Genomic DNA, 27872 nt, shown 5'->3' on the forward strand with positions numbered 1-27872 from the left:
TCTGCTAGGTCAGATATAGATCAGATTGATAGATCAGATTGACTGCCATGCAGTCTGCTATGTCAGATTGATTTATGTGCAGTCTGCTAGGTCAGATATAGATCAGATTGATTTCTGTGCAGTCTGCTAGGTAAGATATAGATCAGATCAATTTCCATGCAGTCTACTAGGTCAGATTGACAGCTGTGCAGTTTGCTAGGTCAGATATAGTTCAGATTGATTGCCATGCAGTCTGCTATGTCAAATTGATTGCTGTGCAGTTTGCTAAGTCAGATATAGATCAGATTGATATATCAGATTGATTGCCTTGCAGTTGGCAAGATAATGGAACAGAGGTGCATAACTTGTAACATTAATATAAATTTTAAGAGTTTAAGATGTATACTAGGGTCAAAGCACTTTTTTGTTATTAAATTTCATCTCTTCGCATCTATATGTCCCCAGTTTTAAATGGGGGGTGGGGATAGAACAAACTGTAACCAATCATATCACAAGAAGATTTGTTGTTTTTTTCAATACTATTACTAACTTTTAAGAACAACAGTTCATTGGTTGAGCTATTTTGTGCCTCATGCAGTTCCTAGTGAATTAATAGGCTGCATTCTCAGTATTGATAGAGCCCAACATTGTTTCAGCAACAGGTAATATGGACATAATGTTGCATTAGCTGCACGTTCTCACAAAAAACTGAAATGCATAATTGCTTTGATGGCAGCTCAGAAGCATGTATGAAATGCGTGGAGCGCATCCTGTTCACTGCTTAGCGTTCTTACGTTTCCACAACTGCACGCTTCATTTTTTTAGGTAGCAGTGAACAATTTAAAAGTATTCAATATGATTGCAAACTATGACTTTCACATCATGTACTATAACGGCTGCATGCTGAAATGCTTTTACGGGAAATCATTCATGCAGGTTACAATGTTAGTGATTTGCTATAGCTGCACTTACTCCAGTAATGCTTTAAAACTACATCTCATTTCTTTCCTGGAGTCCAATAAACTTTCTTGTTTTATTCCAAATGTAATAATTGCAACAGAACAAATGTGTGTTTCCTGATATTTTGTACAAGATACACGTTCAATCATTCTAATGTAATATTACAGAGATCTTGTATATCAAATAGACTTTACTTCTGCTTGTAGTAACAGACACTCTTACCTTTTATTTGTAAAAAAAAATTAAAGAGATTTAGAGTGGCCCCATCATAGTCACACACTGGAGGCATCCGTTATAATATAATATCTATTCATTAGGAACTAGTGACATCACCAAGTTATACATCAGTAAGTGGCATTACTGCTTCTTAGTCAGTGGCTGGCCCCAACTTTAACATGCAATATACCACTTGTGCTGTTGGGGCACTGTTTTCCTAACAGATGTCAGAGTTTAATTTTTAATTTTTATTTTGAGTCAAATGTTTTATCTCACATTGCAAAACATCTTCACATTATTCTAATGCAAGGTGTTGATGGTTCCTTTGTTTTCACAATATTAGCAATGGTGCACAGGAATCATGTGATATAATCCAGAACATCCAATCAGGAGATTGCAATCTTTAGACTATAAAGATGACAGAACCCATTTGCCAACTATAGGTTACAGCATATTTTTCCTGTGCAGCAGTTTTCTCAAATGTTCCCCCTTGTTGTTTATCTCCTATGTAATTTCTCGTTATGTGTTTATTCTACCAGAACACTGTCACCTGCCAAGTCTCCATCGTCGTCTACGGGATCCATTGCCTCCAGCAGGAAGTACCCATACCCTATGCCGCCACTTCCAGACGAGGAGAAGAAACCCAGCCGGCAAAGTGCACGGGTACGGAACATAGACTGTCAGAGCTCCCTTTGAGGCACTTGTCTAGGGCTGCACTTTTCAAGGGTCAGCAGAGAAAGATTTTATGTTCATTTGTTTTATCAGTTATTATATGCCAGTATCTCATTAGTTAAAGGGACCGATGAGGGTGTGTTGGACAGTGGATCATCAATCAACTTGAATAAACTTGAATAATGCACAAATAATTATGTGCAGATGTACCTGTACCAACCCTAATTAAACCCTAACCTTAGAATGCTGTTAATTCAAACCTCATTTCTGTCTTAACGAAGAGATGAGATTAAGGGGACTTCAGACTGTGGACATTTCATGTGCCACATTTGTACATGTTAATGTTTTTCTGTAGTGGTCCAAAGTCCAATCTCTGCCACCTCCAGGGATGTGTAAATTTAACTTCTATTTCAATAACAGAGATACAACAATGTCTATGACCACCGGCTTTATGGAGCTGAAGCAGTAAACTTTTGCATCCTCCCAATGAATTCTGTTTTGACACACTGAGCCACTTGCTTTGCCGTACAAACCGATAAGTGTAACGGCTCATAATGACAGCGGATAAATTCTTAGAACAAAACTAAAAAGGAAGTCTTCACCCATAGTAAGCCGCCTTCCCTGTTGAGAGCAATATTCCCACAGATACTCGGATGCCCCCACAACCTGAGCTCAGTGTAGTAAGAATTTATGGCGGATGTCAGGTAGTGAGGATGTATGGAGACTAGCAGCAGCTGGTGAACTGAGAAGGAACTCCATGTGGTAGACAAGAGGTACCCGGAGAGCAAGCAATGGTTGAGGCAGGCAGTGTGCAAGGATTTCAGAGGCAAGCCAAGGTCAGGGCAGACAGAGCAAGAGAGGTCCAGTAAACAAAGCCAAAGGTCAAGACAGGCAGCAGCAAGAATATCCAAGGACAGGTCAAGCAACAGGTAATCAAACAACAGGTTTCAGCAGCACAGTAGACTTCGCAAAAATGCAGGGCAAGAATGCTATCAGCAACAGGAAGGCTAAGCCCCTCTGTAGCGATATGCTGTGAAAGTCACCTGACCATAAGAGCAGCCAGAAAAAGCGTCCTAATCAGCCAGGACATAACAGAGCTGCAGGCAGTGGAGACGCATCTCGGTTGCCAGCAATAGCCGGGCGAGCCGCAGGGGCTTGTAACAGGAAGTAGAGAAAATATAAGTGCATGACGTTACAAAGTGGTAGTTACACTGCAGATGTGTTTGCAGCTTTGTAGAAAACATAAATGACATTTGATTACTAAAATAGGTTGTATTCATCCACGACATAAATAAAAATGGCTGATGATGATAGTGATGAATGACAGTGTGTAGTACAAACTCCAAACACGATAATAGGGAAAAAAAAAAAAGTTTTGATTACAGACTCCCTTTAAAATTAAATATCCACCTAAATATATATTTTTCGTTAACTACGGCCATTATAATACCAAGGCATTGTTATTTATTTACCCTTAAATATAAAACAGATGAGATAAGCTTTGTGCATTGGATATAGTTATGTCTATGAAGCAGTTCTAGCATAGCCAGCAAACAATAACTCTGATCAGACGATATAAAAGTCCTTGGTAATAAAATAAATAAAAAAACAAGAAGGCAGCTAAAAGGTTAAAGAAATGTATTTATGGAGTTGCATAAGGCAGAGCAATAAATGTAAATATTCTGAAGTTTGGAAAAACCATTTAATATTTGGTATTGGCCCTAATTGATGATTGTTAAATGTTGTTTGTGTCTCGGGCACCCATTGTATTAGCCGTTGCAGTCTAGTTGGCTGTAAAGAAATTGCCCAATTACGAGACGCCATCCTTGAGTATGGGGCATCTTATGTCAACATCCCAGTGGCTAAGTGTCCTCTTACAAATAGAGCTTTAACACTAAATAAGCATCCAAGTGGTAATTAGTACAGAGCAGACCGGCAGTGATTATAATGATACTTCAGATCCTGCAGATAGAAAAAAGGATTAAAATAATCAAAATCTCACACAGTGATCCTGTGCAGCACTGGCCTGTTTTGCTGGTCCAATGTATATATCCCAAAAATTAAAAGTCATAAATCAAGACACAGTCATACCCTTCCGAAAATGGGGGCGTGACCGCTTCATGTTAGAGGCATGACCACAACCCGATTAGCACTTCTGAAGCACAAGGCCGACCCCAACCCCCGGCAAAACAGCCTTGATTTGCCAGGCACACCGTGCCACCCAATCACCCTCCCCAACTTCCACCAGTCCGAACAAATGTGAACTATCCTGACAAAACTGTGACAGTTGGGAGATAGGCCAATGTGTGACACACTGTGGCACCATTGCTGATTTTCTTCCCCACTCTCTTACGACCTTTTTGTTGTTTTGTTTGTTTTTGTTGTTTTAACAGCTGTGGGAAACATCTATCTAAAGGAGCCAAAAGTTTTCATCACAAGAAAAAGGGTTTCCGAACAGTTAACACTGAACCTGCATTCAGTCCTCATCCAGCCTGATCTTGTTCATCAACCAAGACTGAAGGACAATGGACACACTGTTGTTTACAGAGACTTTTGCCTTTGAGAAGACGCTCTCACTTCGTTTGTCCCATTCCGGAGGATGAAGAAAGTCTGACTAGTAATGATAGAAAATAAAAGCAACAGAAACGTACTCAAATGAGAGAGAAGTTTCATGCATGACAGATATAATTTTTGATGCCAGGTATAAATTCACTTACTCTGTAGACCAGATGTCTAAATTTATTACCATATTACCCAGCCATTGTATAGCAGAAAGACAGCCAAGCCATGTATGTTTCGTTGCACGAAGCCCCTGTGGTCAGTTCTGTTCAATGCATGCACATATTAAATTCTCCAATTGCTATAGATACATCATATTGTAACTAAGCATGGAACCATAGATGCTGATAATTCTTTTTTTTTTTTATTATTTTCAAAAGCCAAAATTTCTGAACATATAATTTTGCCTAAATTAGAACATTTAAAAACCACACGTTTTGTACATATGTACATTTTAAATTGTATAAAAACAAAAATACGTATAGTACATTATTTTGCAAAATGCTTAATGAGATGTGAGCACACTTTTAGTTTTACACTTGAATGGTCTTGAAAAAAAATGTAACTATTAAAAATTAAACCAGAGCACTGATGTAGAAAAGGTTTAAGCAACCCGTGACTCTCCAGCTGTTGCGGAACGGACAGTGGTATGCTGGGACTAGTAGTTCCCCAGCATCTAAAGAGCCACGGGTTACCCGCCGATGATGTAGTACAGAGAGTTAATATGTAGATTTTGAAATGTAGATAAAAATAGAGATTTCATATGTAAGTGAAGAATATATTTTGCAGGAAAAAATATTAACAAGGATGAACAGTAAATTCTAAATACATAATATGTATCTTTAATTCTGCAAGATTTTATCTCTTGCGGAATATCACGAGAATGTATGACCTTTCATTGGAATGATGAGATGTTTTATAGGTTTTTTAGGGTTTTTTTTGGCATGAGAAAGGTGAAATAATTACAGTAGTGATTTTGAAAATATCATCTACTACATCAATTTATGAAACAGAACACTGTTGATTCTGATTAATTTTCTGTATCTATCGTTACATAAAATGAAGTGTCCAATTCTGGCCCGTAAAAGCTGAAAGGCCAAAGTCGGACATCCCTACTATAACCAATGCTGTGCCTTTCTGATGCATCAATTTAAATTGGCAGAGACAAAATAGGGCTTATTTAATAAAATTGTGTATTTTTTAACACGTGCTGTAACCCATAACAACCAATCAGGTGTTAGCTTTCATTAGTCTGACTACACTGGACTGATAAAAGCAGATATCCGATTGGTTGGTTTGGGATATTGTACATTATTGCTATCTGCACCATCTTATTAAAGGCTTACGTCCACTTTCTCTAAGTCTATAGCCTTACCTCTACAGCCGTTCCTGCCATCTTCAGTAAGGCGGGCCGTACTAAGTCCTCTGTCTACAGCCGGCCCCCAACACTGCGTCTTCTTGCCAATGTCATTGCCTTTGGACAGAGTATCTTTTTGCGCTACACGGTTCAAACCTAATGACGCAAAGTTCTTATGTAAAAAAAAAATGTCAGCTATATTCCGCTTGGTTGCTGTGGGTTACAGCACATTTGTACACATTGCACCAAATTATTAAATAAGAAGCAATGGGTATGTTTTGTATGTAGGGGAATTGTTTCTGCATTGCTAAAGTAGTCCAGCATTAACTCTTTATAAGGCAGACAAAGTGGAATGTAACAGATTTTTGTAATGCTTTACCTAGTTTCAACTGTGTTGTAGCTTTTTAGCGTGCAAGTGTTTGTGTATGCCTTATAGTGGTCAGTTTTAGAAATTTGCAATTATTCTGTAACTGGTGAAGTTCTAGATTTTGCCGAAATAAATATTTCTTTTATGCATATTGTCAAAGAGTTGAACAACACAAAGTGAAGCTGTATTGAAAATGGTTTACATTATAGAACCACAATCTGTATCAGGAGCAATTTCTTTTACATTTTATATAGCACCAAAATTTAATTCCAGGATATAAACATTAAATACACAGCAGAGCTGTTACATTTGTGGAGTTTATTGTATCACAGGACTCTATTCATGTATCACAGGGTCCTACTCATGTATCGCAAGATTCTACTCATGTATCGCAGGGTCCTAATCATGTATCGCAAGAGTCTACTCATGTATCGCAGGGTCCTACTCATGTATCACAGGGTTTGATCTCTAAACAAGACCAGTGATGTTTTTTCAAAAAAAGGGGGCCTTATCTGCTTTACCCTTAAATGGCATCAACTTGATATCAGAATTAAAGAATGCATGAAATCATATACTGCACCTATTGCCCTTGCCCGAGAAAAAAAATATTGTTTTTGTGCATTTAAGAAACTTTGTAGATCAGTCTAAATATGTCTACAGTCTGAAGATGTCTTGAGCACAGTGGGGGTAGCCATTTTGTGGCTTGAACCAATATTAATGAGAATACTGCCTACTTATTTACTAGGATGACGTCTCAGTGATTGAATGATATGTATGTGTTCTCATGAACAGTGGTTTAGCCTACCACTGCCAGTAAGTACTGGGTACACTTCAATCTCATTTCTTAAAACACTGGTTGTCAGGTTACAGGATTCATTTACCAGATACACATGCAATAGTTGCAATGTGGTTTGAAATAGAAGCTCAAGGAAACCCTTGATGTAAAGAATATCATTTTGATGATCAGATAGCAAACATTCCAAAATAGTAATATAATGCACAAGAATGTTGTCAGAGACTATAGCTTTGGTTGACACAGGCTGCATTTTGAATAGATAGTCTACTCATGTATCGTAGGGTTCTACTCATGTATGGCAGGGTTCTACTCATGTATGTCAGTGTCCTACTCATGTATCGCAAAGGTTCTACTCATGTATGGCAGGGTTCTACTCACATATCGCAAGGTTCTACTCATGTATGGCAGGGTTCTACTCACATATCGCAAGGTTCTACTCATGTGTTACAGGGTTCTATTCATGTATCGCAGGGTTTGACCCCTAAACAAGGCCAGTGATGGTTTTTACAAAAAAAGGGGGCCTTATCTGCGTTACCCTATATGTGTTATATGTTAGTAGCAGGGGATATAGAAAAAACCTTCAGTCCTAATAAAAGTAGGTAAATAGCTATAAGTATGGTCTCAATGGCGCATATAAAAATATTGTGTGAGTAAAAAACATATATATATTTATTAATAAAGACATTGAAATACGATTGCTCCAGACCAGAAAAATAGTACAGCACCAACAGGTTTTAACATAGAAAATACTGTGCAGGTATAGATATAATTTAAACCTATGAATTCTGAATTAATCTGAGAGTCATTTGCTTCTCTCTATATCAGATGTTTGAACCGACAGATATAGTTAGATAATGTGAAGATAACGATATAATCAAGTCTTGTATGGGTAGGTTTTTGAGTAGGTTTATGAATTTCCTTTAATCACTATAATCCAAACTATACCCAAATGGAAAATTTAGGAAACAGTCCAGGGATGAACGGTGGCAATCAAAACACTTTTTCTCCGATAGATTTGGCAAATGAAGACAATAAATAGCACTCATTGGCTCCAATGAAAATAAAATATTCACAGTTTCTGTGGGGTAACAGTGTCTTTGATATAGTAGGGACCCTTTCAACAGCATAGTTCAGCGGCTAGAAAACCTTGCTGGAACCCTTTTGCATCTAAATGAAGGAGGGGCTGATATTGAGAGATATGAATATTCAGCTGTAAGATGTCCTGACTCTGCGGAGGATGTAAACATAATCCTCTACAGAGTAATTTCAGCTTGTGTTTTCTACGTTAAAATCTGTTGGTGCTGTACTATGTTTCTGGCCAGAAGCAATCGTATTTTAATGTCTTTATTAATAAATGTATGGCTTTTACTCACACCATATTCTCTATGCCCCTTGGAGACCTTTCTTATAGCTATTTACCAGTGAGGATTTGATTTATTTCAACTGAATATGCTGGTAAATGCAGTCAGGAGATGACCGATATTGGTTGGTGTGTGGTCATCTTCAAGCTGCACTAACAAGCCCAGTAACTCAAGAAGAGTTATATATGCTCAGCTTTTGTGTCAAAGTGTGAGATGTTGTCCAATGTGGTCAAAGTGGATACTGATCCTATATTAGTATAAATTAAAAAGCAAACACAGAATTAAATCTTTCATTGAGTCACAGTATCATTAATACTTGCTTCAACACAATCCTCAGCAAACAACTTCTTTGTTATAAGCGTGTATTTCCTAACAAGTGTGATAAAATGAAGGCTCCCACTCCCCCAAAAAAGCATCCCAGACTTATATTCAGTGTGGCCTCTGTTTGGTTATATATCTATCTATTAATTATGACTCCCTGCTAATCATCTTTGAGTGATATCTGACTTTCCTAATGTGCTTTCATGAATACTGGTTCAGTATTAAAATAGCTGGCTCTGCTGTGTGTAGGTAACATGCAATTGTATATCCATTTGCGGTACATGTTGCATTGTGTATATACAGTGGGTCAGATCATGTCGGAACACAACTAGCGTTTTTAAAAATGAGCACAGAACTTATCCGACCATGTTCATATCCAAACGTATATCAAGATACACCAATATTCAAATGGAAACGTAAGTGCGATCTGCCTAAACAGTACTTGCCGTACGTAGACAAACAGAATAGACTACAGTATACACAATAAAAGGTTATCATCAGAACACATATATCTTTTATTTAATAATAAAATAGCTGTTAACAGTATAATCATTTATATAAATATTAAATTACTAATATATTTTATGTGCAGAGCTATTTCACGCAAATACACTACGCAAACAAACTTACTCCCGAACATGAATCAGGCCCAGTATGTTTCTTATCAGGGGCAGGCTGGGCTTGGAGGTAGGGGGGGCATCTGTCCACCAGGCCGGTCCCATACTGGGCTACCTGCATTTTTTTCCCCTTTAAAATGTTTCTAATAGGCTGTTGAGCCGAGTCTTTCTCCCCCCGCCCGGCTAAAACATGCTAACTAGCCCCTGTTTTTAATAGTGATCAATAGTTCATTATTCTGGAAACACTGAGATTCACAACCATCGTTGAGTAACCTATGGGTTTCAGTGGGGGAAAAGAAGCAAATAAACAGTTTTATCTATAACTCCTTTATCTAGGCAATCACACACAAGAGGTGGACCCTGACACTTCCTATAAGCAGGACCAGAAACAGGTAAAAAACTGCCTTCACTCCCACCTCTCCTCAGTGTATTTGAAATTACCACATGGGCACTAAGCATACAGCTAATAGATTATATGTTATGGGTGGGAAATAGAAAGTTGCTGTCCTGGAGAATTCCTGGAACATGAGTTACTGGTAAGGATAAGGATAACATTGTTTCCTGCACATTCTCAGGGAGGAACGACCAGCCGTACCTCTTTTCAACGAACGGTAACTCCAGATAAGATGACACTTCCACCAAGTAAAGTTGTATAAATGGATGATGCTGGTCCAGCCCTGAAAATCTGCTTAACTGTTGTTCTGTCCTTTTCAGCCAAAGAAGCTGAAGCAGAGACACTTATAGAATGTGATTTGATTTTTCCAAACATCTCTTTCCTTAGAACCCTGTAGCCTCAATGGCCTGTCTCAAGCTAGGTACACACTACACTGTTTTCATCCAATAATCGGCTCAAACAGCCGACATACGACCGCTCGTTTAAAAGTCGGGGCAGTGTGTGCAGTGACACGATGGTGGAAAGTCTGCCCAAATGTACGATTGTTGCCTCATTTGGTTGGTCATACCGTTTAATATTTTCGGTCCAATCTCGTTTCTGCTGTGCAGTGTGTATAAACTTCCGACCGATCCACAACAGTGAGTACGAAATTACAGTCATTGCTCACGACAACATGGCTGTAAAAAGTCGCTAAAGGGACGTTTGCTCTTCCCTTTATCGTCCTAAACAAGGCTAGTGTGTATGCAGTCCATGGGCCGAGCGATCGGACCATCGATCGCATGTAAAATCGCTCTGCATAAAAAGTTGGTCGAAATTTCTGTAGTGTGTACCCAGCTTTATTCACTTTGCAATGTAGACTTTTGAAGCAGTATTCCCTTTAGATATACCACCAAAAATAATCAATAAATTGTTGGTCCTTCTCTGGTATTATGTCCCTTATAAGGTGTTTAGACGACAAGGCTAAGTCCAAAATAACCCAGTCATGAAGGGTAAGGTTGTTTAACTGAAAAAGCATATCCCCATACTCTTCCAGGGGATGTAAAAGACAGCAAGAAGGCAACCTTTATAGTAACATGTCTATGAAAGGGCTAACAAGAACCAGGTTAAATTCCATAGGTGTACTTTCCTTATTTGTTTAGGTTTGATTCTATCAAGAGCCATAAAGAATCATTAAACAAGACAATATTCTGCAAGCAGGTAGGTACTTCAGGCAGCAAACTGCAATTTAGGAGTGCTAAAGTAGAGCCCCTGGTCAAGGCCTGATACAATTCCACACTGGTAGGGATCTGTTGCATGGGTTACCTTTTAGTGTTATAATCATCATCGACTATTTATACAGCGCCACTAATTTTGCAGCGCTGTACAGAGAACTCACATCAGTCCCTGCCTATTGGAACTAAATTCCCCAACATACACACACACACAGACTGAAAGAGACTAAGGTCAATTTAATAGCAGCCAATTAGTATGTTTTTGGAGTGTGGGAGGAAACCGGAGCACCCGGAGGAAACCCACACAAACACAAGGAGAACATACAAACTCCACACAGATAAGGCCATGGTCGGTAGTCGAACTCATGACCCCAGTGCTGTAAGGTAGAAGTGCTAACCACTGAGCCATCACACTGCGCCTTATAATGTGAACAAAGGACTTTAGGAACTTCCCAACACATTTTGGCAGTAGCTCAATGCATTCAGACATGGCCAAGAGGTTCAGTTTTTTTACAGACCAAACACCAGAATCAGGAAGAAATGTGATCTAAGTGACTTTAACCATGGAATGATGGTTTGTGCCAGAAGTGGTGATTTAAGCATCTCAGAAACTGCTGATCTCCTGGGATTTTCACGAACAATAGGCTCTAGGGTTTACAGAGAATAGTTTGCAAAACAAAAAACATCCCGTGAGCAACAGTTACAGCTTTCCGTCATTATTCAAGCATGCAGCGATTATTCCTAGCCTGAAAAACTAAATTCTGACCCAAACTCTTCTCAAATAAGCATCCCATATCTCAGCTCCCATGCACCTCCATGCTTCTCGAAAGAATTGCCTACACTTGTCACACATAACGAAAGACTAACTGACAAGGATCCAATAGGTTATCAACACTCCACACAGACTGCATTGACTAAGGTTGTCAAAGATTTGATCACAGCTAAATCTAAAGGCCATGGATCTCTGCTATATTTGACACTGTTGACCACTCTATTCTCATACATACAAACACCACAATCCCTAGGTCTTCAAGACACTGTCCTATCATGGTTCTCATGATACCTATCTAATCGCTCTTGCAGTGTTAGTTTCTCCGTACCCACCTCCCCTCTGCTTCCTTTATCAGTTGGAGTACCACAAGGTCCTTGGCCCTCTACTCTTCTCCATCTATACAACTTTTCTTGGAAGACTAATTAACTCATTTGGACTTCAGTATCTCTCACCATCTGTGTTGTCCCGCATTACTGCCCGTCTTTCTGACATTTCATCTTGGATGACCTCTCATGAACTCAAACTTTCAAAAAAAAAGTGTTAATATTCCCACCTGCCCACAGAAGTTACCTACCTGATATTTCTATATCTGTTGACAATAAGTCCCATCCCGCAAGATTGTTGCCTAGGCGTGATCCTTGACTCAGAACTATCCTTTGTTCCTCACATTGACTCTATATTTAAGTCATGTTACATCTAATAACCACACACACATCTCACAAGACATTGCAACAATTTAATTCATGCATTCATCATGTCCTGCAATGACTATTGCGATTCCCTCCTTACTGGTCTTCCCCAAATCTATTATGCACACAGAAGCTAATTGATTTTCCTTTCAAATCATTCTTTTTTCTGCTGATACACTCGAGCAGTCTCTACATTGGCATCCTGTTTTTCACTGAATCCATTATCATACAATGCACCAACATTCAACTCAAAATATCTCCCAACTCAACTCTCCGTTCTGCACAAGATCTGTGTCTCTCATCTGCACTCATTACCTGCTCCCATTCCCGGTAACAAGACATTTAATTAAGTCTTCAAACTTTCAAGCTTTCTGCAAAAACCCATCTGTCCAGGTAAGCTTATAATATTCCTAAACCACCCTTTTAACCTCCCCCTAGGTTACCTTATTACCTCCCTTTACACATTTCACACAAGGCAACAACCCTTTGACCAACATTGCTTTTTGACTGGATCGTACATATTTTTTACCTTTGCATTCTGGCTGGACCAATATGTAGCACTTACCCATGTGAATCAAATTGTCATTGTGCCATAGATTGTAAGCTTCCAGGCAGGGCCTTTTTACCTCTACCTTTCTGTTTACCCAGTATTTTATTACTGTGTTTGGCCCCAATTGTAAGGCACTAATTCTATATAAATGAAGATGATGATGGGTGAAAATATCTCGTTAATAAGACAGGTCAGAGGAGAATGGACAGACTAGTTGAGTTGCCAAGAAGGTGTCAGTAACTCAAATAACCATGTGTTACAGCAGTGGTATGCGGAAGAGGATCTGAATGCACAGCATGTTGAGCCTTGAAGTGGATGGGCTACAGCAGAAGACGACCACATTGAGTTCCATTCCTGCCAGCTCAGAAGAGGAAACTGAGGCTACAGTGAGCACAGGCTCAAAACTGGACAGTTAAAGATTGGCTTGTCTGATTCATCTCAATTTCTGGTGTGACCCGCAGATGGTAGGATCAGAATTTGGTGTAATCACCATAGACCAGGGTTTCCCAAACCAAGTCCTCAGGGCTCCCTAACAGTGCAGGTTTTCCATATCTCCTTGCTGGAGCACAGGTGTATTCATTACCGACTGACACATTGTAACAGATCCACAGGTGGTCCTAATTATGTCACATGTGATCTAGAAAACCTGCACTGTTGGGGAGCCCTGAGGACTGGGCTTGGGAAACCCTGCTATATACCCATCCTGCCTTGTGCCACCAACTGTGCAAGTTGGTGGTTTAATAGGGAAGGTAATATTTCCTTCATTAAGCCCCTTAAAAACAACTGAGCATTGTTGCTGACCATGTGCATCCCATTATGGCCAGTCTACCCATCTTCTAGTGGCTACTTCCAGCAGGATAACACGCTATGTCACAAAGCACACACTGGTTCCATGACCAATGAGTTCAGTGTACTCCAACGGCCTCCACAATCACCAGATCTCAATCCATTAGAAGACCTTTGGGATGTTGTGGAACAGGAGATTTGTTGCTTGAATGTGCAAATGACAACATAGAGCAATTGTCCAGTAGATCCCATATCCTAGAAATGTCTGGGAATCACTGATCTAATTATTCTGAGAAGAATCTTTTCTCCTCCAACTATCTGGTCTTTGAACAACTTAATTTCTAACTTCTTAAATATTCATGGTCATATAAATGGTCTTTAGTAATTCCTCAATATCTACTACCTCAAACAAAAACTTCCCCTACTTTCTTACAATCACGGAAAACAGAATTGGTCTTAAATTACTTTATTGGTATGGAAACAGTAAGGGTGTACTTACTTTTCACACATCTTCTTCATGTCTTATTTGTTGAATGTACATACGATTAGAATTAATCATAATATGATTAACCAAATTTTAGATTTGGTGAGGACTAGATGATCATTAATTATATCATGATATTTTTATATCTAACCACCTACTAAGAATAGGTTCTGCAAGCTCTGTATGGACCGACATTCTCTCCAGAGTCCATACCTCAATTCCCCTTGTCTTCAACATTGTCCCAGTTAAATAGCAGGTTGCCTCTCTCTAAAGTATTAAATGTTGGGGTGGTCAGAGTTTAGAATTTTACGAAACTGACGTAGGTGTTTAAAATGCAGGAAACAGGTGGAGACATACGGTCACCTTAAGATTTGTGTCCATTCAAAGGAATCCAGTGGATGTGTATCCACCGGGTCATGGAACACAATCTTGAGATCAGCGTACGTGTAAAGCAACAGAACACAAACTAGTAATGCACCTGCATCCTACCTGGTGTGCAAAATTACTGCACTAAACTCACCTCTCCCCTATATAAGGCCGTAAAGTAGCCAACGCACTTACCAGATTATTGTACTCCCTAAACCGTTAACCCAGCAACTCTTTTCCTCTGACCTCCCGTGCTTGAATTTGGCCAACTACCACCTCCGGCTTCTACCTTTTGGCTGATCTCTAACCACTACACGGTACCCAGCCATTGGGATCTTTCTTTGCTCTGCTGCCACTTCACAATAGTGTTTTTTCCATCATAAGCACATCTGATCTGTCTCCCAAGTCATGGAGGCAACAGAGAACCATAAGCCCATCTAGCTTTTAGGGTGATGGCCGATAGAGGTGAAGATCACACCAGCCTTGGTCACTTCACTAGTGAAAAAGATTCAGGGCGATGGTCGAAAAAGGCTCCGACATTAAATCCAGAAGTGACATGACACACACGTGCCACAATGGCTTTCTGAGTAGTTATAAAAGTCATTTTTTACTGAAATTACATATTCTGTACAAAATCATACATCTGGGTAATAAGTTAGTCCATTTTGTATTCAGCTATAATGTGTTGTTTACGTTTGGCATTTTGAGACGTTAAATTATGAAGACTCCGCAGTTTTTCCCGAGCAGTTTCTTGGATCTCCAGTTCCGCTTCTTCATCCAACGAATTGCGGATAAAGTGGGTAAGGTCACTTATTCCCTGACCTGTGGCAGCAGAGACCGGGAGGATGTGCTTAAAGCTGATCTGACGATCCGGGACCAGTTCTTCTGGCAACAAGTGTAGATATTCTGAAAAACACATCATTTTTATAGTTCAGATCAGTACATCTAAAGCAGTATGGATCATATTGTCATACGTAGTGTCCAGACACAGAACATTTTAACATGGGGAATATAATAACCCTTTTGCCATTTTGGGATAATTTTGCTTAATGAATCTAATGTTATTCTAACCCAAACCCCACAACTGTTTTCCTCTTTGTGAAAAAGACATTAAACATATAGATCAGGTTGTATCTAGATTACAATAACTTACTCATTGATGTATAGTAGTATTTAAAATGAAGAAGCCTAAAGCTATTATATGCATATAAAGTCATAAATTCACGTTTACCGAGAGCAGTTAAAAAAAAAAAAAAAAACACGGAATTTGACAGTAATATTATCTGAAATCAGTTTATGCTGGAAAATCAGGGTCACCCAGGCCTTTCAATCTACCCAAACTGGGGTTTTACTGCACACAGTGGAAATATCCACAAGAATGAAACCTATGCACTAACAAGACCACACAGTGCGTTCGTGAGGCCACCGGTTCCTAGTCTGTGGCTATATTGCATATGAACACTGGATAAAATGATAAAATAGCGCCCCCATCTGTCTGTAGGTGGCTGGTGCAGCACATGGTGAAGTTCAGGCTATTGCACCAGTGAGGATCAGGACTTTTAATAAAACCAGCTTCTACGTACTGATTTCAGTTCTCAGCTCATGCATGAGCAAAGCAGGTTTTTTGAAAATGGTTTACAACCCCAATTCGCGCGCCCCCCCCCCTAATAATTAATCACTTGATGACCAGACAGTTTATTTATTTTTCCTATGCAGATATGTTGGTTTCACCGGAAGATTCAATTTATTAATTTTTCAGGACAGTTTTTCTTGTGGCAGCATATTATATATTTGTATTTTATAAGCTTTATACAGGGAAACATTGGCATTGTCCTGTGCAATTATACAATTATACATTAGTGTCCATTAGTGTACATTAGTCAGGAAGCGATTTAGTAAATCTTACTAGTTGCTGAACATTTAAAGTGCGTTCTAACGTTGGAAGACGCAGATAAAAACAAAGTTCTTGTATACCGTTTTTCTAAAATTAATAATGAAGACCCCTATAAAATGTAAGTAATAGTGATCAAATATTACAATCAATATCCAAACAGAAAGTCTGCACTTTTCCCCTGTAAGCTGGCCAAACACGTGGCAATTTTTTGAAACTGATCTGGTTATTTTACAACAAACTTGTCCCAAAATAACAGGATGTGTACAATCAAATCATAAGCTGCTAATGACCGCATGAGCACAAAGGAGCCTTCAGGATACTTGCAATCTGGTTGCTCAGCCCAGCTGCTAACAAGATCTGTCCAATTTGGTCCACCATGTGTACAGCCAAATTGTCCACAACCACTTGGTGAACCGGATGCCGCATATTGAAGTGTGCGTGTGCGTGTGTGTGTGTGTGCGTGCGTGCAGCAATAGACAGCAAGCTTTATAGATCCAAGAGCATCACAGTTTATGGCCAGGGATATTACCAAGTAGTCACTATTAGAAGATTTCTCACCTTCAGGATTTTCAAGCTGCTTTAACAATTCCTGGAATTTGTCCTCCGCCCCTGGCAGATCCATCTTATTGACTGCGAGTATCACCGGCTTGTTCAGAACTTCCTCCTTATACAGCTCAAGCTCCTAGAAGAACACAGTTTTACATTGCTAACCATTGATGTCTTTACCATTTGCAGAAGTCAATTACAAATCTGCAACTGCCCTTTTCACAATAAAATCACACTTGTATTCCTGGTCGATTTCATAGAACAAACAAGAAAACTTTAAAATGAGGTGTTACTATAACAGCTTCAATACAGACAATAGTCCAAATTCATAGAAGTTGTATTTTTGTTGCCATAAAGTGGTCTTAAAATGTTCTAACTGCACTGATGATTTTTTTTTGGGTTAATTAGTATGTTTTTAAGATAACAGAACATTTTACAGCATCTATTAATAACATATTTTTAAAAGCTTAATGTATCTCTAAACAAAAATGAACGTGTCAATGCGAGATTCATAAAACATAAGAATTCTGGTGAACATTAGGCCACACCCAATTTTTAAAAAACTACTTAAAGCACCATCAAGGTCGTAAAATGCTGAGAAGACATCTGTTAATGTCACGTTAAAGGTCAATTTCCCAGGAATGTAAACCCCAGAGAGTACAGTGTGTTAATCGGTAAGCATAGCAGCGTAAACGTATTATTCTGCCTCATTAATTAGTTGCTGATCATAGTGCACAATTGGACGATGTGCAAAGCACACAATACAGTCCCAAGCATTCAGCACTTCACACTTTTACATCACTGAGGGATGGAATCTACATGAAGTTTTGTGCTACTCGCAGACCACTCACCAGGATCAGCAGCTGAACGGTTTCGAACGCTGTTCTGTAAGAAGTTTTAACGGACAGCTGAAATCCTGAAACATCTACCTGGAAGCAGACACAAAGCCGATGACATGCATGCAGGAAAACCCAAATACGTTCAGATCCTCTTTACCTTCTAACTGCTGCTCATAATTCTAGAACCAAGTATAAAATAAACACAGAGCTCCATATTTATAGGCCTGGAAAATGTAGCATAAAAACAATGATGAAATGCAATAAATAAAAGACCTGTAGCCATTACACTGATTTAATGTAACTTGCTACTTGTCTGCTGCATCCATTGCCTAAGCAGTAACTCCAACTACAGATGCAGATGCTTTATCATGACTGGTCCAGTGGAACTTCTCAAACATTCACCCTATCTATATTACATTCTTCACATTGTGGATACAATTTCAGACTTGCAGCAAAGCAGAACATGAAAATGTAAGCATCACCTCTCTCAAGATCAAATTCATGTAAAAATATATTGAAATAATTATATAATGGATAACAAGGGGAAAGGGGGTCAATTAACTATTGTTCATTATTTTTTTCTATTATAACTTAAAGCGAGCCCCACACCAGACAATATTAGCAGGTTGAGCTGAGGTCATCACATGTATGGGCCCAAGTGAGTGAGGTGCCTGGACAAAATCAGAATTTGCTATTCCACGGCACCAGTTTGATGATTCATGGACCAGTTTGGAATCACCAGATAAGTAAATAGCCGTAGACTTACCACAAACAGCAGCTGCTTCGTTCTCTCGATGTGCTTGAGGAATTTATGTCCCATCCCTTTGTTCATATGTGCACCCTCAATTAAGCCTGGGAGATCAGCTACTGAAATCTAATCCACAGAAATATGTCGTCAATTTTAAATAGCGCACAACGCAGTGGGTAACAACACATGAAAGAGGAACCACCGGCTGGCTCAGACCGATCTTTTTCTCGCTGTTCACACATTAAAAGAGCAATATTCATTTTCATGTGTTTTTACTCATTTTCCTTTTAATAAGCACCTAATTGGGGCAGGGCTTTATGGCCTACAATGATGTGAACGGTACAGTGCATTTTATATTGCATCAATGCAACTATTCCTATACTTTGTACATACACAACAGCTTTCATTGTCTATCTGCACAAATGCTTTTTAGAATTTCTCCAAATAGGGAGAGAGAAAAAAAACACAACCCACAACTAACAGAAAACACATAAAATACTGAAGGAGCAACTCAAGCAAGTTTACCTAACATCTAAAGAAACTAACACTATACATATTATTTCCTTTGTATTTATCTAATGAAGATATTAAAGTATGACTATAAAATTATTACAGTACATATTGCATTTCCATGGCGGTGCTAGTAAGTTGCAAACCTCAGCATTCAGCACAATGTGTAACTTTACATAGTAACCTAATACTAATAACGTGAATGTGTGGATGACACACTGCACAGTAGCGGTCATGCAGTAGGACACAAGCTATAGGACTATGGTAATTACCTGCTTGAAGTCAGGATACATGATTTTCCCAATTTCTGGTCTTACTGTTGTAACTGTAACACACACATAAAACATTGTCTCAGTGCCCAATGCATCCCTATAAATTAAATATAAAATCCAATAAAGGAGTTGCTTAGTTTTGGATCCCTTTATATGGTTCTATCAAAAGGGGTTCGCTCCCTGGGACCACCATAGCTATCTGTGCCCACCTCCTCAAAATGGCTGAGCAGTTTATGGTACAATAAAATTCCCATCATGTATTATTTACTGTATTTGCCAACTAGACCTGCAGCCACCCAAACACCAGCTGCCATAAAAAAAAAAAGAAGCTGCCTGTCCTAGCTGATGAACTGCATGGCTGGACGGAACTACTTCGAAAGCAAAGCTCATCATAAAGAGGACAACTGCTTCAACATAGGCTTTATCTGCAAGAGACGGCATTTTAAAAAATGCTTTGCTGATAAATATAACATGAGTACTCCCATCTCGGCAAGGTGCTTTTCTCAAAAGTTATAGCCTGGAAATGAAACAAAACACACACCGCACACTACCAGCTAAAGCTTGCAGAAGTGCAAAGCAATCAAATCAGTTCGTAGGTTTACAGTTAATCTACCTAGGTCAGATCTATTTAAACATCTACAGGCAGCCGTAGACAGCAGACGTCATCTTAAAGCGTTTAATGAGACCAACGTCAACCACTGGTATTAAGTGGGTGAACGTTATGGCCTTTCTAACATACAACATATAATAAGAGAAGATTCAGTCTTTACTTCAAAGAATAAGTTGATTTAATAGTCGCAGTAAATACACCTCTAGGCATATATAACAGGGAAGGATTAGAGGTCAAGTACTATGCAAAATAATTATTTCGCAATTTTGCAACAGAGCGCCATACCCTTCAAATGGGGTACAAAATACATGTACTAATCCAAAGACCACTGCAAAATGGGGCGGGGCTAGACAGAAACGGACTGGAACTGATCAGCGGCACCAACAGAACTACACTTACAAAGAGGCATTTGAGAGACTAAAAGAATAAGGCGCTGTGAATGCACTGATCCAGCAGAGGCACAGGGGGAGTGTTCTGTGATATTTGGAGGACATTTATAAAAACTATTTTCCTATTCAACTTTTTATTTTTAATAAATGCTGCCAATTATTGTTAGGGAAGGTATCTGAATTAATCTCCAACTGTTGGTAAGCAATAGCCATTAATACGCAATCCAAAATCTCATCCCGACCATCATCTGCCAATTGAGGAAAGTCAAGTTTATTTGTGTAATGTCAATTTCAGTCAACGGGATCTCCAGCAGGGCCAAATATAAGGGAAACACAGTCTTTACAATCTAGAACTTTTGTTGATTTACATGAAACAAAAAAAACAAAATAGAGAGCATTAAATAAAGGGCCCTTACACAGCTTCCAAATGAACCCTGATTTCTGAGTTCTGCTAATGGCAAAAATTGTCCTAAATGCTTCTGTAAACATGACCAGCAGCTGCACCATCAGCTATAACCAAACATAACGCCATTGTCAGAGATAAAGATATGACTTAGTCATAAGACAGGTTGAACACTTACATGCATAATCCGCAACCTGAGGCTTGGCATGTGACAGTTTGCTGAGTAATGAGGACTTGCCAGCATTTGGAAACCTAAAAGAGAACAATACATTGCAAGGGTTTTATTTATTATTTTACTGGAATGGTAATGAGAATATTTAAGCTGGAGTGAGCAACACATTTGTCAAGCATCCCACATGTAACATAACCGAAAAGCCGGTATCTCAGTAAAGGCTGCAGAGGTTGCAGATAGCTCGCGGTTGGCCCTCTAGATCTCAGAAGAGGATCCTCTAAGAATACTTCTGGTCACTGCAAATTAGTACTTTTAAGGGTGTTGGGGCATATTTCCTACTGGCTAAATCTTTTTTCTAAGCTGATGTTTCAGGATACATAAGATAGCGGTGGTGCAACTGACGCATGGAGCACAAAGCATGCCGGGGGAATTACTAGATCAGTAGACGCAGGAGGCAGGTGGGGGGTATGGAAGGGACAGCTCATCATCCTGTTATATAAGTGGTGAGAGTTTATGTGAAAACATCCACAACGTCGGACTCCACCTTTCATGTGTTTACCATTGAAGAAGATCAAACTGGCTTTTTGTTGTCTTTGACAAAAGAGTAATTCCCTAACAAGATAGTTGCTTGATGCAGGGTTATTTCAAATTAATGTCCCCATCAAAGAAAGAAAAATCACTAATTGGGTAAAACACAATGAAAACACACAGACAAGAGATCAAATATTATGAATAATGAAGAAGGTAAATTGTCCTTATTTCAGCTTTTAACTGAATCACAGAAAACGTGATTGTTATAGCTTTGTGGAGACACTTCATTTAAAGGTTCATGTTTCAGGACAATTACAGGACCACTTCACCAAACCACATTAAAACAACACACGGTAAAATCATGGGGAATAAACGAGACAGCAAGCACTTAATAAATAACCTTTAGATTTATACAATGTTATGTAGAATGGAAAAGAGAAAAAAACAAAACAAACATATCCTAATTGCTCATGCAGTTCTGCAACTATAAGAGATATCCCAAATTAAATACTATTAATCATACTCAAACCAACAATGTACAACCCATATCAACATTGTATATTATCTTGATAGAAAGTTATACATCAATTATATTTTGTTTCATATGTTCTATAAAAAAGAAAGAAGAATTAAGAAACTGATCACGAAAAAAAGGGTAAGTGCAAAATATGATATAAGGGCAGCACGGTGGCTCAGTGGTTAGCACTTCTGCCTCATAACACTGGGGTCATAAGTTCAATTCCCAACCATGGCCTTATCTGTGAGGAGTTTGTATGTGCTCCCTGTGTTTGCGTCGGTTTCCTCCGGGTGCTCTGGTTTCCTCCCACACTTCAAAAACATACTGGTAGGTTTATTGGCTGCTATTAAATTGACCCCAGTCTCTCCAGTCTTTGTATGTGTATGTTAGGGAATTTAGACTGTAAGCTCTAATGGGGCAGGGACTGATGTGAGCGAGTTCTCTGTACAACGCTGCGGAATTAGTGGCGCTATATAAATAGCTAATGATGATGATGGAAAAAACTGTTCTTTCATATGTTGTTTTAATATCAGTGAAAAAAAGACAATTCTGAAATTATCACAGTGATTTAAAAGATGGGGAGCGGGGAGATTTAAATCAATTTCTGTAATAAAAAGGTACAATCGTCTTTTATCAATTTTATCCCACACTTAATAAGCAAAAAAATAGTTATTGATGACTGCCATAAAGCTCCCTTCTGAGAAAGCAAGTCATCAAAACTGGTCATAGGTCTGATCTTCCAATACGCATTTGGTAACTATTACTAATAGATTAAATATTTTAAACTTTCTGCAACAGCCCCTCCACTCCCAACATGAAGAATGCCCACCGCCCCCCCCCCCCCCATACACACACTTGTGCGTTTTAGCTGTATTTTTTGATATTTTGTTGCGATTTACCTTCTGTCTTAGGGCGCAATTAGATATTGATCATTAGCTAAATTTGGTTGGGTCTTTAATGAATATTTTACTTAAAGTTCCACTGTAGCGTCATCGTCTTTTCTCTGTTACTATTGGTCAGGCACTCACCCTACTAGCCCCACGTCTGCAATGAGTTTCAGATCCAGACGGATGACTCTTTTCTGGCCTTTAGATGGAAGGAAATCGGTTTTGAAACGACCGCCATGACCTCCCTTGGCCACCCGGATTTTGTCTCCCTCTTTATCCAGCTCACCTAGAAACAGACAGATATAATTAATACCTATTACCTTGCAAACCATATCATTAGCCTCTTAAATTTAAGACTCTTTTTATTACATTTATAGAACACCAAAACCAGTGCTGCATTTCTAATTGTCACTTCTGTAAATTGTAATTTAACAACAATGAGTCAAAGCTTTAATCCCAGCCTGCGCCAATGAGCCCATTATGTGCCAGTATATGGGATTTTACCTGTGCAGTTGCCAATGTTACATTTGTAAATCCGGTGGCTAAAGAATGAAGTTCCCAGGGCTCCCACATGAATATTTCCTACAAGTGGCTTTTCCTGAAAGACAGTTGCTTCATGGCAAATTGTTGCTAGGGAGTGGATTGAAATTCTTCCTAACCATTTCCACTATTTCAATGAGACTTGCACAAACATACAGAAAACACTGCTTGGAATAAAGAGGAGGTGGAGTCTTCACTTTGTCCAATAGAGTGAAGTCATCTAACTGGCTACACTAATATTATCCTTTATGTAATAGAATGCAAGCACTGCTTAGATAACGCAGATTTAGGGAGGGACAGGCTAAGGGACAGCATGGGAAAGGAGATTTTTCTTACCAATTTTAACCCCATCATCCGTAGTGATGGTTATCCCAACAGGAACATCAACAAGACAATCTTCCCCCATTGTACCTTTAAGTGCACGAACACTAGAAGGATGAAAGCAGAATGCACAGAAAGATATAATGAATAGAAGTCACTGTATTTGTAGAAACACAGAGGAGCCACAACAATAAAATCACCTGTCTAATATTGTGTAGGTCCCCCTCATGCAGCCTTAACGGCACTGACCCACAAGACCTCTGAAGGTGTCCTGTGGTATCTGGCACAGATCCTTTAAGTCCTGTTAGTTTACGAGGTGGGGCCTCCATGGCTAGGACTTGTATTTCCAGGACATCCCACAAATGCTCGATTGGATTGAGATCTGGGAAATTTGGAGGCCAAGTCAACACCTTGAACTCTTGTCATGTTCCTCAAATCATCCCTGAACATTTTTTGCAGTGTGTCATGGCGCATTATCCTGCTGAAAGAGCCCACTGTCATCAGGGAATACCGTTGCCATGAAGGGGTGTAATTGGTCTGCAACAATGTTTAGGTAGGTGGTACATTACAATGTAACATCCACATGAATGCCAGGACCCAAGGTTTCCTAGCAGAACGTTGCCCAGAGCATCACACTGCCTCCTCTGGCTTGCCTTCTTCCCATAGTGCATCCTGGTGCCATCTCTTCCCAAAGTAAATGATGCACACGCACCCGAGGCGATTCAACAGACCAGACCATCTTCTTCCAGTGCTCTATGATCCAGTTCTGTTACTCACGTAGACGCTTTCAGCGGTGGACAGGGGTCAGTATGGGCACTCTGACGAGAGAGCAGATCCATATGCAGCAAGATGAAAGGTGTCAGAACACACAGTGCATCATAACCAGCATTAACTTTTTCAGCAATTTGTGCTATAGTAGCTCTTCTGTGGGGTTGAACCAGACAGGCTAGTCTTTGCTTACCATGCGCATGAATGAGCCTTGGGCACCCACACTCCTATCACCGCTTCCTTGCACCACTTTTGGCAAGTACTAACCACTGCATACCGCGAACACCCCACACCTGCCGTTTTGGAGATGCTCTGACCCAGTCGTCTAGACATCACGATTTGGCGTTGCCAAAGTCGCTCAGATGCTTACGCTTATCCACTTTTCCTGCTTCTAACACATCAACTTCAAGAACTGACTGTTCATTTGCTGCCTAATATATCTCAAACCTTGACAGGTGCCATTGTAATCAAACTTTTGGACTGGAATAGGGATACACTTTGCAACAAACTTTCTGGGAGAAAAGACCATTGCATGCCTGAATCCAGAAGGTTTGTCCCTCTCACACAAGACTTATTTTTAGTATGACCAAGAACTGACATTTACATTTTATTAACCACCCTAACTCCAAATAAGGTGCCCTTCATTGTTTCTAGGCAGAAGAGTCTCCAATTCATCTATCAGATCTCGAGTCACCAAAACTCGGTTAGGAAGAATTGTGCGACATGGAGTTTGCCTGCATCCCAACTGAATGGTGTGTTGCCCATTTGTTTAAAATCCCCTCCTTCCATACAGGCACAAAAGACATTAGGCTGCCCCCTTTTTCCCTGACAATATCCGTCTCCTCCCTGACCCACAAAAAATACTTAAGAGGAGAGGGGTTTGGTTTTTTCTAAATTTGTGTATTTCCTGTCAATAGGTGGGTGACCACTGGAAACGTTGTAGCAAAAAAACAGCTGTAGCAACAATGATTCAATGCAGATTTATTCTGTTGAACAATTGTTGTGAAATCCATGAACAGGACACTATGAGCTGAATAAAATGGGTCCTGTTGGTTCTGGGTCTTGCATGAAATATAAAGATGATGTAAGGGTTAAGAGACTGCTCATGTTAATAAGTTCTATTTGACAAACATTTCCGTTAATTTTCGGTACATACAGAATGGTTTTAGAACCTGAGGCTGCTTTGCTATTGAGGCAGTAAAGGAAAACAGCTTCAGTGGTATATAGAGTATAAATCCCTGAACGTGGATAATGGAAAGTTCAGCTTCAGGAAGGCCACCAAGACTGATCTTGATGGAAGCATAAGATATTAAAAGTTTAAATAAACAAGCAAATTAGTGGATTTTAACAATGTTGCATGACAGGAGGTGTCAAGATATAGTTATTGGTTTGTATGTGCTGAGGAAAAAATGAAAGGCTCCTAGACATCAATAATGAGAACAAGGGATATTATTGTGGTTATGATAAATAAGGCCTTTATTGACTATGACTTAGCTGAGAGATCCTGAGCTTTGTTATTGTAGAATGAGCGATAATTGTTCAAACTAAATGGTGGTTATTCAGTACAACAACACAGTTTGTGTGATTTGCACTCACCTGCTGTTAATCCCGTTACCGCCGACAAAGCGTTTCTGAGCATACTGGTCTTTTACGGTTTTCATTGCCGCTCCATATTTTGCCGATACCCACACATCACCGCCTTTTCCTCCTTCTCCACCTAAACGCGGAAGGCCCATTCCACCAGCCCCACCTTTCACCAGGACCCTCAAATTGTCTATGAAGTTTCCATACTACAAATAAAAGACCCATGTTTTAAAAGGCATATGTTGTACAATCCTGCATGTTATTTAAATACAGAATTTCATTGACCATAACAGTTTATCAGTTACATGACTAAGAATCACAGATTCTTAGACAGCTAATCACTTGGCATTATACCATGATTAGAGCAATGTATCTGATGCACAAAACATTCAGTGCACCTCTAGTTAGCAACTTGTGGCTTTCTGTGGAGATCCCTGTATGACCAGTTAAAGAATGCAGGGACAACAACTAGAGACTTATAGGTACCATTAGCCTGCTGCAAGCCCTGTGCTACAAACATATATATAACAACTGTCACATCATTAAAGTAACACACTGTATATAAACAATGTATAGATTAAATCACCATAGTAACAGACTAGTCTATCCTTATAACCTAGATGACATGTGGACAATGTACATACAGCACCTTCCTGTGCAGAACTCTGCTGACCCACACCATGGTGCCCTGTAGTCCTCACTGTGACCCGCTGGCCACCAGCAGTATACACCTCACTGCCAATCTGCACGTTGTATCCCAGTGCATGACATTGTGCAACCACTAAACTCCTCCCGTGCAAACAACGGCTCGAGCATCATGGTTCCGGGCATTCTGCAAACATGAATGTTATGTGCTAAAGACTCACAATTTGAAGTAACGAAAATGTGTAATTTGTTGTCATCATTGTCCAAGAGAAGTACAACATCGAGTCAGCTTCAGGTATATTAACTAACTTTTTTTTATATTAATGAATCCAGGGGTGTTTTGCTGTAAGCTTGGTGACTGCATGCATGTAGCTGAGCAGGGAAACCAAGTTTTAGTAAAGGTAACTTGTCCAGAAATCTAACATCACTGTATATGGATAGCTGGATAAGAACAAAATAGGAGTGTGGTAAATTTATTAATACTCAAGATCTCTTTACCACTCCAAAAACTAGGAAATGTTGTTATAAGTAATGTTTCCACTTTAAAATTTCTGAATTTCCTGCTGTCAAACTCAAAATTGCTGAAAATTCCTGTTCAAAAACTCAAAATTCCTTGTAAAATTCCCTATCAAAATACACAGTATAGTTAAAACGCTGAGGTACATGTTTCATATTTTAAAATTTACATAAGGGCAAAAATGACTTCCGTGTTATTTCTTTTGTTCTCTCAGTCTGCAACTAACCCAAAGTAACACAATGACTGAATGCCCATTGCCTGCCTCATTCTCTGCCCTTACTATGGATAAGATAAGACAGTTCAGTCCATGACATCCACCTCTCATGAAATGTGAGGCATTTTTCTGGGCAAGTTTGATACAGCCCGATGTATTAATGACAAAACCACTGACAAACTGTCCAAAAACTGCAGTTTCATCCAGCAAAACCTTTAACATCGCGGCTCGATTTTTTACTTTGGCTACATACAAACCGTCGAATGTATGAAAAAATGCCATCAAAACAGCCCAAAAAAAGGTGCTCATTACCGACAAGTTTAGTAAATGCGGTTTCTGTGCGCCTAAAATGAATGCTGATGACTATATAAAGGGCCCAAATCCTGTTTCAGTGTGGATGGTTAAGATGCAGGATGTGTGTAATGCAATGTATACATTCTATAGCATGTATGTTGTCATTGTAGTCCATGCGGCAGAAACGAGAGAGGAAGAGGAGAATGACCACCAG

General features: G+C 39.4%; 2 protein-coding genes across 7 annotated transcripts in view; one reads left to right on the plus strand and one right to left on the minus strand.

Annotated features, from left to right (window-relative positions):
• Positions 1–6416, plus strand: part of ADAM22 (ADAM metallopeptidase domain 22) — a 195947-nt gene extending 189531 nt beyond the window's left edge. For 3 of the 6 annotated variants that reach the window (XM_075211892.1, XM_075211894.1, XM_075211896.1), the window contains 2 exons: positions 1695–1881; positions 4221–6416. In XM_075211892.1, coding sequence (XP_075067993.1) covers positions 1695–1851 — 157 coding nt within the window. In that variant the 3' untranslated portion in view covers positions 1852–1881; positions 4221–6416. The remainder of the gene's footprint in view (positions 1–1694; positions 1882–4220) is intronic. The other 3 variants (XM_075211893.1, XM_075211895.1, XM_075211897.1) reach the window with 1 other exon arrangement.
• An 8629-nt stretch (positions 6417–15045) lies between these two features.
• On the minus strand, positions 15046–26772 carry GTPBP10 (GTP binding protein 10). The gene is made up of 10 exons (XM_075211900.1): positions 26638–26772; positions 26001–26194; positions 23652–23743; positions 22917–23061; positions 20847–20920; positions 19267–19319; positions 18503–18610; positions 17749–17826; positions 16910–17033; positions 15046–15363 (listed from the first exon to the last, which is right to left on the minus strand). The coding sequence occupies exons 1-10, from the start codon at positions 26668–26670 to the stop codon at positions 15113–15115; spliced, it is 1152 nt and encodes a 383-aa protein (XP_075068001.1). The 5' UTR covers positions 26671–26772; the 3' UTR covers positions 15046–15112.
• Between the last annotated feature and the right edge of the window lie 1100 nt (positions 26773–27872).

Source organism: Mixophyes fleayi, chromosome 5 (genome assembly GCF_038048845.1).
Source record: "Mixophyes fleayi isolate aMixFle1 chromosome 5, aMixFle1.hap1, whole genome shotgun sequence".
NCBI lineage: Eukaryota > Metazoa > Chordata > Amphibia > Anura > Limnodynastidae > Mixophyes > Mixophyes fleayi.

Coding starts and splice junctions, on each gene's coding strand:
- GTPBP10 (XM_075211900.1), bottom strand. CDS start 26,670: ATGGTGTGGGTCAGCAGAGTTCTGCACAGGAAG. Junction 23,744..26,000: donor GGTAACGGGATTAACAGCAG/GTGAGTGCAAAT, acceptor TCATCCTTCTAG/TGTTCGTGCACTTAAAGGTA. Junction 23,062..23,651: donor GGATGATGGGGTTAAAATTG/GTAAGAAAAATC, acceptor GTCTGTTTCTAG/GTGAGCTGGATAAAGAGGGA.